The 9,890-nt window shown below is 42.0% G+C and overlaps 2 protein-coding genes and 1 long non-coding RNA gene across 5 annotated transcripts in view; 2 read left to right on the plus strand and 1 right to left on the minus strand.

Moving 5' to 3' along the window:
- LOC122327901 overlaps positions 1-9,890 on the plus strand; it is a 359,865-nt gene that overhangs the window by 276,176 nt on the left and 73,799 nt on the right.
- Positions 273-7,854, plus strand: LOC122327918 (extensin-like). 3 transcript variants are annotated; one of them, XM_043223602.1, is made up of 5 exons: positions 273-525; positions 1,678-1,766; positions 3,696-3,783; positions 3,890-6,113; positions 6,737-7,854. In XM_043223602.1, exons 1-5 carry the CDS (start codon positions 447-449, stop codon positions 6,834-6,836), a joined length of 2,580 nt encoding a protein of 859 aa, XP_043079537.1. In that variant the 5' UTR covers positions 273-446; the 3' UTR covers positions 6,837-7,854. The 3 variants fall into 3 exon arrangements, with proteins under 3 accessions (XP_043079537.1, XP_043079539.1, XP_043079538.1); XM_043223604.1 differs by lacking the exon at positions 273-525 and having other exon boundaries at positions 1,708-1,835; XM_043223603.1 differs by lacking the exons at positions 273-525; positions 1,678-1,766 and adding an exon at positions 1,924-2,499.
- Positions 9,002-9,818, minus strand: LOC122328029. The gene is made up of 4 exons (XR_006247740.1): positions 9,575-9,818; positions 9,425-9,479; positions 9,240-9,311; positions 9,002-9,071 (listed from the first exon to the last, which is right to left on the minus strand). It is a non-coding gene; the product is annotated as an uncharacterized LOC122328029 (long non-coding RNA).

Below are 9,890 nucleotides of genomic sequence, written 5' to 3' on the forward strand. Positions count from 1 at the left end.
TATCTTTTCATTTTATTGTTTAGATATTACATCGACGAATTATAAGCATGAAAGTTAATATGTATAGAGAGACTCGGAGTATTAAATTGCTATTATTTATAAAAAGCTCTTTGGACGTCTGCATCTAATTACAGGAAAGATTTATACACACATGATCACTGTAAATCTAACCATAAGTTCACCATGACAGCAAATATTTGGGTTTCATTCATCTTATCAGAGTGAGGGTGTGTGTGTGTGTGTGTGTGCGCGCGCGCGCGCGAGCTCACCTGTCTCTGTGAGTGGGCGGGGTTACAGGAGCTTCAGGTGCGGGGCCATTTTCTTCTGCTCGGTGTTCCTCTGAATCAGTGACGGGCTCGAGCTCACTGTCAGTTGCAGCTAAACCCCGAAATCATGAAATCACGCTGATTTTAATCACCGCGGACACAGTCACTCTCCTCGCGAGCATGAAGAAAGGATCGCTCAATTTCCTGGGTCGGAAGAATCAGTCTCTCTTCGACACCAATGTGGAGTTCAAGGACATGGGTGAGAGAGATTCCGTCTCGTGTAGAGTTCAAATAGATATTACAGCTCTTTATTCGAGCGTTTCGCCTGCGAGCCTTGCACCTGTCGCGGAGCGCGCGCGCGCGCACGCGCCACACTTCGGCGCGAGGGCTCTGTCTTTAAGACACGACCGAACTTTAAAAACAGGCTCCGAATCGGTCCGTGCTTCAAATACGTTGGTAGCAAAAACATATTTATTTTCTGACAGAATAACCGTAAAAGAAGTTCACGAGTATCTCCCGTTTAGCTCGGAGGTCGGTGACCTGACAAAGACGTGTCCGGTTACACTCACAGAAAACAGTGTAGCACCGTGTTTTCCTACATATACCATAGTAACTATTTTGTCGTTTAGTTTTTTGGACATATTCCATGATATTACGATGATTTTGTACACAGCACGATGTGTTTGTTTTTGGACATATATATTGCTAATATATTGGTTCTGGATATGAACAGGAGTGAGACCATGTTTTGCTGCTACCATTTGGACAAAGTTTTTGGTTCTACCATTTCAGTTTTTTACATCTATGATGATACTACAGTGTATATACAGAAAGATATGATTTTATATAAATTGTACTACCACTGTATTTTTGACATGTACCAAGGTATATTTCCAAGTACCATAGTAAGCCTTTACTATATTTTTGTAACATATGAAACCCTTTTTTTAATTTTTAAGTCCGTCCCAAAGCGCAAACTAATACATTTTCATTCTTGGTTTGACGTTTGATTGTAAAGGAAGATCAGATGCTTTAAAAAACACTGTGACGTCTGCGGTCATAATTCAGGTCAAACTTCCTGTTTGTAATGATTGACGACGAGGGCTGCAGAATCTCTGGTAATTACATCATTAACACGTTTAAAGTNNAACATCAAACAGGAAATGAACTTCCAAGTATTTGTTTTGATTTATTTTATATTGATCTCTTCTGAATAATAAGAGAAGTTTGTGTTTAGTCAAAGTTATTACTGGCTTTCCGAGAATGTGTGATATGACGAACCAGACACCGACCTTTGACCTGCATATTAACCTGTTGTTCTAAGGTTGTGGAGGTCACATGGCCTTGAGCAGTGACTTTTAACAACATTGGCTGGTTGAACCATGTTAACACCTTGTCTGTGTTTTTTCAGATAAAGTGGAGCTGGTGTTGGACTCAGCTGCCATCCCCGAGTCTGGAACCGCTAAAGTGCGGTCACGTCCGACTGTCAAACACTTCACGGTACATCCCAAAACACGATCACATGACCACACTTCACCCGCGAGATGGAATCTAACTTAATATCATAAGGTCTGGAATCTATCGTAAGATATATATGCAGTGCAGTGTTGGTTTTACTAGTGCAAATGTACTGGAATCATGGTAAAAACAGGATAATTGGTCTGAAAAACAAGCCAAAAACACTTTTGTGCCATTTGTTTTTTGGAAATGAGCTATGGTAAAACCTTGGGGTTTTTAAGTACCTTTGAGTAGCATGTAAATAGCATGGTGTATGAAAATGGGAATCAAATACACTGCCGGTGTATATCGGTTACGACACACAATCTGAATGTGCTTTGGCGCGTCGCTACTGTACGTTTTGCATTTAATTGTTCCGTTGATAATAGAAGTCTTGAGAGATATGTGCTGAAATCGTCCTCTGCACACATTGCTGAAGACACACCTTTGAGCTTCAGGACAAACACACCCTCAGCATGTAAACACACTTTCACTCTGACAGAACAAAGCGTGTACACACACACACACACACACACACATCATCAGTTTTGTGTTTGTATCACCCTGGTGATGCCCACACCACAGCAAACACAATCACTCCGTGTGTCAGTCATTAACAGTCTGAGCGTGTTCGGACCCGAGCGGCTCACTCGTTCACCTCATGAGATCAGGATCCTGATGATTCAGATGTTCCTCTGGTTCTTCCGTGCTGAGGTTAGACGGCGTGCAGATGATGGTTAGTGCCAGCCAAGTTATCTAAACCTGCAGGTGCTGTTTTGAATACATGTTTTGTTTGTGTACAGAAGAGATCAGGCAGACGTACACACATCCCGTGGCGTGGTGCTATTATTATGGTTCATACTTAGGGTTAATATAATACTTTTAGGGGTATGGTTGCAGATGCTTGATTTTCAGCATCTGGTCAATAAAACAATGAAAAACGTAGCCACTTAGCCACTTTGCAACCACAGCAGTGCCTTTTGCATGAGCAGACAACACTCCCATCTTCATGCACTTTGAATAAAAGCATCTAGCTAATGTGTAAATGTAGACTAAAATGTAAACTGTACCACTCATCGTAAAATACAACTTTCATGATGTTTGGCAGCGATAGCGTAGTGGGCAAGTGTGCCGACATCTAATGTCATTGTGTTACAGGCGTCCCAAGTTCGAAACCCGGCTCTAGGACCTTCCCAATCTTATCAATTTTATCACAATAAAAAGGCAACACACACAAAGTAAATTTTTAGATATATTAGATCACTGTAGAGTCTTTTTTCCGTATGAGGATGTCCACACCTAAAGGTTTGGTCAGGTTTTCTTGAGAGATGATCCTATAAAAACTGCAAAACCTGAAACACAAACACAATTTTAAGGGGTGTGTCCCTTTTGCATGTCAAGAATGAAGGACTAGTTAAATCCAACTGAAGCTGTCTATGAGTAAAAATTTTTTCTTATCAGATACAGATTATGCTCTGTTTAGTAAAAAAATCACATTGGGTGCATTTGTTTTAGCAACCTGAATGTTCCTGAAGCATTGCTGTAATGTCTCATAACAGTCATTTAAATCATGGGGTGTTGGTGAGGAGTGTCCAAAAACCTGATGTACAGACACACATCTGGGATATTATGTCATCCCACGTGTGAGCATGAAATCGGGATGGGTCCTGCAGTTTCTCAACAGTTTAAGCATGTCTCAGAGACATAAAGGCGAAGAAAAAAGAGTTAAGTTGAAAGAAAGGATCCATATCCTTGAACGTCATAAGCTCTTTGAATAGTTCTGGGAAACTGGTTGGTTTAGTGCCTAGAAATTCAAACTCTGACTCAGTGGCTCCTACAATAAAAGGTGTGTTATTGCTGTAGACTCCCTTACCTTCTGAAAGTCTCCTTTAATCAGAATGTTGCTGACAAATGCTTCTCTTTAAATCCCAGTCGTCTGAGAGTGTGCAAGGCTTTGCAGTTCCAACTCCCAAGGTACCAGTCCTTCCACCCTTCAATCAGCCCAAGATAAACGGTACAGGTGAGATCACAACAATAGTTAACATCTTGTCTTTGATCAGAGAACATAAATATAGGAGCAAGCAAATAATGAGGTGTTTTGATTACCTGTGGTTGTCTTTTTGTAGGCACCACAAATCTCCCAAATGGAAGGATGCTTTCTGTCCCAGACCTACTCGAAGGGGAAATACTTATTCCCCCTCCGCCTAGCTCCGCCCCTCCACCCCCACCGTCCTCTTCAGCTCCTCCTCCTCCATCATTTGTCCCTCTCCCACCACAGTTCTTCGGTGAATTGGACCCTTCTTCAGACCGTGCAAGCCTGCATCCCCTACCATTGGGACCCCCGAAAACACCATCACTTGCTGGTTCTGATTACAGTGCAGATTTGGACCTTGCCTCCCTCAAACCTCCACCAATGCCTCCTCCAAAACCTCCATCAGAAAGCTCCAGTCTCAGAGGTTCCCTCTCTAGTCTTGACGTCCAAGATATCCCAGAATGCCCCAAGTTTACACCACCACCACCCCCACTGAAAGCATCTCCTGTTCTTGCAAAAGCTCAGAAAACAGCACCTATAAAACCCATCCGTATGTCCTCCATACCTAATCTAGACATCCAGTCCCAAAACCCTGTACCAGCTGTTGCTTCTAACCCAACACCATCTAGCTTTAACCCCCAGAACACAGCCAAACTGTACAACGTGCAAAAAAGCACACTACTTGGTGGAGAGACAGAACGGGAAAAAAAAGTCCAGTCCATTCTGCTATTGGAAGATTCTGCTGGAAATACAGTTGGTGTTGTCAATGGGAATAATGGGAAAAATACTGGATCTTTACAACCAGGGGTGCCACCAACCAAACCAGCCCGTCGGAGCAGCTTAGGCACGTATCTACAGGAGGACCAGCCAGACATGGCACCAGTTCTTAGTGAACCCGCAAAGGTAGAGCCCAAAATAAGTCCTGAGCCTGTACTGGCACAAATACCCACTGAGGTACCAGCACCAATCAGAATCTCGCCCAAAATAGAGAAAAGAATACCTGATGTTAGGCAGGTGGTGACCCCAGTTGCATCCCCTGGCAGGCCTCGCAAGTACAGCCCTATCTTGAACCGACATCTCAACAAACGGAACGCAGACGGCTCAGTAAAGAAAGAGACCTCAACCTCACCTTTGGCCTTGCTGATGGCTGCAAAGGAAAGAGAAAAGCAGAGAACTACTCTGTCCCGACAGAACAGCAACTCATCAGAGCCGGTCAGTTCTGTGATCCAACCTAGTGAAGAAAAACCAAACTCCTTCACTGTTATTCCTCGAAACCCAACACCAGACAGCCCCAACACACAATTAAAGCCCACCACAAACATGCAACCAATCACCCCACCATTAACCAGAGTTAACCTTCCAGAAGTGTCTTACTCAAAGCCAGAGCTAAACTCAACCCCTCTACAAAGCCCAAGGAATAGCTCTGTTAGTGGACTGGGTATCCCTGTTAGAGATGTGGAAATTGGAGAAGAGTTGGTCTTCATTCCACCACCACCTGAATTTGCTAACTCGGACACTGTGGAGGAACCTCCAGTTCCCCCACCAAGTCACCCGGCTCCTGCTCCCCCTGTGAAAAGTGCCCCTCCACATTCTAAAACCTTCCTACCTGCTACATCTGCTCCTACTACCAGCTTCCCCCCGCCAAGTAACCCCGCTCCTGCTACCCCTGTAAAAAGTGCCCCTCCACCTTCTAAAACCTTCCTACCTGATACATCTGCTCCTACTACCAGCTTCCCCCCGCCAAGTAACCTCGCTCCTGCTACCCCTGTAAAACCTGCCCCTCCACCCTCTAAACCCTTACCTATTCCAATCACAAATGTTCCCCCTCCAAGCCATCCTGCTCCTGCTCCTCCACCTGCCAAACCCTCCGTACCTCCGACCCCTCCTCCTGTCACCAATGGGCCCCTCACTTCACCCAAACCTAAACCACCCAGTTCTCCTCCCAAGGCCCCTGGACCTCCCCCAAATATCCAGCACCAACCCAAACCACCTGTTCAGACCAAACCCACTCAAACCCCTGCACAAGTGGCTCCATCCGTCTCCGCTAGCCAGGCGACACTTCTCAGTATTCTTCAGAAGAAGATGCTAGAGATGGACCCCAAGCTCTCGGCTGTCAAGGAGATGGAGACCAACGGAGATGACTGGAACTCTCCACTGTCTGATGACGAAGCCACGTCACCCCCTGCCACATACAATCCTATGACAAACCGGAGCTCCACTCTGCCGGCACAAACTCGTGGAGTGGACATGAAGGAGCTGGAAAGCAAAGTGGCCAAAAAAGCTCAAAATTTGGCCACTTCGACTAAATCCCAAAACAGGTAAACTAAAAGCAAACACAAATACCATTGTTAAAGTCATCATGAATCAATGTCTTTAATGCATGCACTGATATGTTTTAATATCAGTCAGTGCAAGTTTCTTTTACTTGAACATCTTAGACTTCTGTGACTAGGCTTAAGCCTCGTCTGTGTTGTAATTACAAAAAAATAAAAATAAATCAGCACCAACTATCTTTTTATTTTTAGTTTGAGGCGGAAAAAAGATTCCATAAGAGATTTGGTGACTTTAGATTATGTAGAGAGAGATTACATAACATTTGTTTCTTTGGAATAATGCATACAATTACAGTCATCTCACACAACGCCTCCCTCATAGCACATGAACATAGCTGAGATGAATCATCAGGAAGATAAATAAACTGCCTGTGATTCTGGAACAACACTGAAGTTGTTTCCATGACATTTGTGATTTACAATGCTTATGAAACTGTCATCTTTGAACGCAACAACATGCACTTACCAGGTTTTGATCCGGCCAAGGCACACTGAAATCTTTTGTAATATTGAGGAATTACTGGTTGAATCAAAAAGCAGTTATTTGAGGTTCTAGTACTTTATAAAGCGTTTATTTAAGAAAAAAGACACTCTTCTTTATCTTTCAGTAATGGACCATCAACCAAGCAGCAGTTTGGAATGACATTCACCGTAAGACCAGGAGCCAAACAACCAATAACACCCGTCATTAAAGACGGGTCGTCCTGATCCAAAGAACATTCCTGACTGGAATTCTTCCAAAGACGTGCCTTACCTGTACATATGCACCTACCTGACAGATATTTATCGTTTTGCACCCGGTCTGGAGCTTCATTACTGCTGTCGCTAAAGTATTACTCTCTACCTGGATGTTTCTTCAGCTGTCAGTATATTCAGGTTTTGATTGCAGCTTCATCACGGACTTGCTAGAGCTGCTAAAATTGACCAATGGAGCAACTGTGCCCATACCTGCTAGATAATCTACAGACAAACTCATTTTTATTTCAAACATTTAATTTAATTGGTTAATACAGTTTCTAATCAGTCGTTTAATCAGGTTTAAAATTAAGAACACCAGTAATTTCTGTGTAATATTTTTGAATGCTTTTAATCATTACTGTACAATATTACTTTGTAGCTCTCAATAAGAGAGCTTCTTTTAGTGGTGCTGGATTTTTTCCAAGTCAAAACATGATGTATTTTTTAAAATTATACAATAAGCCTTAAAGTTTGATCAAAACACTGTTTTAAATGGTCGCGAAGCCTTGAACACATTACCGAAGGTTCTTCTGAACTGTTTTAATATAGTCGTTTTAATATGAAGCAAGAATCAAAGAAGAAATAATGCAGTTTTGCATGAATATACTGGTTAGAAGTGCCTTTGGAGAAATAAGCTAGCATCTGCTATAAACATGTTTTTCTGGAAATCTCACACAGGTTTAATTGTGTGATATATTATATATATATATCTCAGAGACAACTGAAATAGGTCAATAATTGTGCATTAATAATCTACAAAGGTATTTGTATGACTGTTCATAAATTATTATTTTGAATATTTAACCCTTTGTTACCCCTAAACAAAAAATATAACCACAGTACAGTGTAATAAAAATATGCGAGAGCATAAATATACAGATAACAGAAACTTTATTAAACAGTGAAGTTTGTGAAATATGTTGTTTGCTCAAATGTGAGGTGAACAGCATTTATGCCCATTTCTGTGATTAAAAAACACATTTATGAATTTATGTTCCTAATATGATTATGTATGTGACTCATGAGACATTATTTGATGGTGATGGAACAAGAGAAATGGGAATGAATTAGAGGTTGATGTGTTTTCCCATGATGCTCTAGGGCACAGACACGCTGTGGTGCAGCACCTGATGGTCCCAGCCCACGGTGGTCAACACGCTCGAGCCGCCCGGGACCCAGCACACCCCGCGCACGAAGTCCTGGTGCCGCCGGTCCCGGAAACTAAACACAGATATTAATGCACTTCAGTTGAATGACAATGTTATGGTGGTGCTTTAAAAAAACATTTTGGAACTGTTTATTCAATAAAACTACAAATTATAAATATTTAATATATTTAAAAAATAATAAGTAAAAATAATGTTTTCAAATGATAGAAATTAATTTCTAACTAAATACATTCGAATCAAATTATAAACTATAAATACACACATGAAAAAAAAACTATTTAAACTCACTTCAAATATTTTTATTCTACATTTTTAAATCTTATTTAATTTGATTTAAATATTATAAATTAACATGCAAATTTCTTCTATTGTCCATAAAACATGCAGTTTCTAATTAAACATTTTAATACATTCGATCAAAATGTAAATGCATTTTAAATTGTGCGTGTTCATTATTGAACTGTTTGTGGTTTAATTAAATATATAGATACATTTAAGCCACAAACACTGTTTAATGATTATCAGTTTCATGTATTTTGAGGTGTGTGGGTTCTCTGTGTTCTGATTGGCCGGTGCAGGACAGCCAATGAAAAGAGAGGCTTGTGTCAATACTCACATTTCTCTGAGCTCTGCAGTAACCACGGCAACGGAGCAGTCGTCACTGATAGAGGCCAACAGGGGTGAACTACAGGTGACAGCCCATAATAATAACCAGTCGTTACTTTACAATTTGGCAAACGTTATAAACCTGCAATTTTNGGTGACAGCCCATAATAATAACCAGTCGTTACTTTACAATTTGGCAAACGTTATAAACCTGCACACTTTACAATCTGGTGTACTTTACAATTTAGATGATACTACAATGAGTCTGGCGTACTTTACAATACAGCTCGTTTAAAAGCTAGCGCAGTATTTTTTACGCACCTGTCGGAGGAGAACGTCAGTCTGGAGACGCGGCGGCTGTGAGCGTTTATCGTCCGCACGCCGTTAGAAGTCTGCAGATCCCTGAGAGTCACTCGACCCAGTTCATCACCTGACACACACACACACACACATCAACACCAGCAGAGCAGCGTGGCACAGAGCAGTGCATCGTGGGAAATGAAGTGGTACCANACACACACACACACACACACACACACATCAACACCAGCACAGCAGCGTGGCACAGAGCAGTGCATCGTGGGAAATGAAGTGGTACCGTATGCGATGGAGCTGCTCTGGTGAGGATGCCAGGCGACGGCGGTGGGGCTGCAGCTCGGAGACACCACTTCTAAAGAGACAGACAGGAAGTTAGGGCTCTCCTGACAGGAAGTGACTGAGAGCTCAGCTGGATCTCGTTGTTGAATCAGTTAATGATTACTGTGTGTGTGTGTGTGTTTATACCCAGACGAGAGGCAGGTTTGGGTTTCCGTGTATCCCACAGCAAAAGCCGTCCATCCTGAAGAGGAGTGCGAGACGGTTACACACTGTGTGTGTGTGTGTGTGTGTGTGTGTGTGAGTGAGAGAGANGAGAGAGAGAGAGACAGCACTGACCTGAGCACACGACAGGAAGAGGGACTCGTCCACAGGAGAACACGACACACCACTGACCGGCTGAGAATGAGCTGACACACACACACACACAGATTTACTTTTATATTTGATATTTTTTTATACTTTTATATTTTTTACTTTTTTACACCTGTGAACTGCTGATCTATGAATCTACTGACCCGTCACTTTATTTTTCAGTTGAACTTTCATCATCATTTCGTTTTTACGGAAATGTTTTTCATTTCGTTTCTTCAGAAGAATTCCTGTAAATTCTTCACTCATGAGTTCATGAACCAAACCAACCCGATTCAGATGA

This window comes from Puntigrus tetrazona, chromosome 22 (genome assembly GCF_018831695.1).
Source record: "Puntigrus tetrazona isolate hp1 chromosome 22, ASM1883169v1, whole genome shotgun sequence".
In the NCBI taxonomy this organism is placed as follows: Eukaryota; Metazoa; Chordata; class Actinopteri; order Cypriniformes; family Cyprinidae; genus Puntigrus; species Puntigrus tetrazona.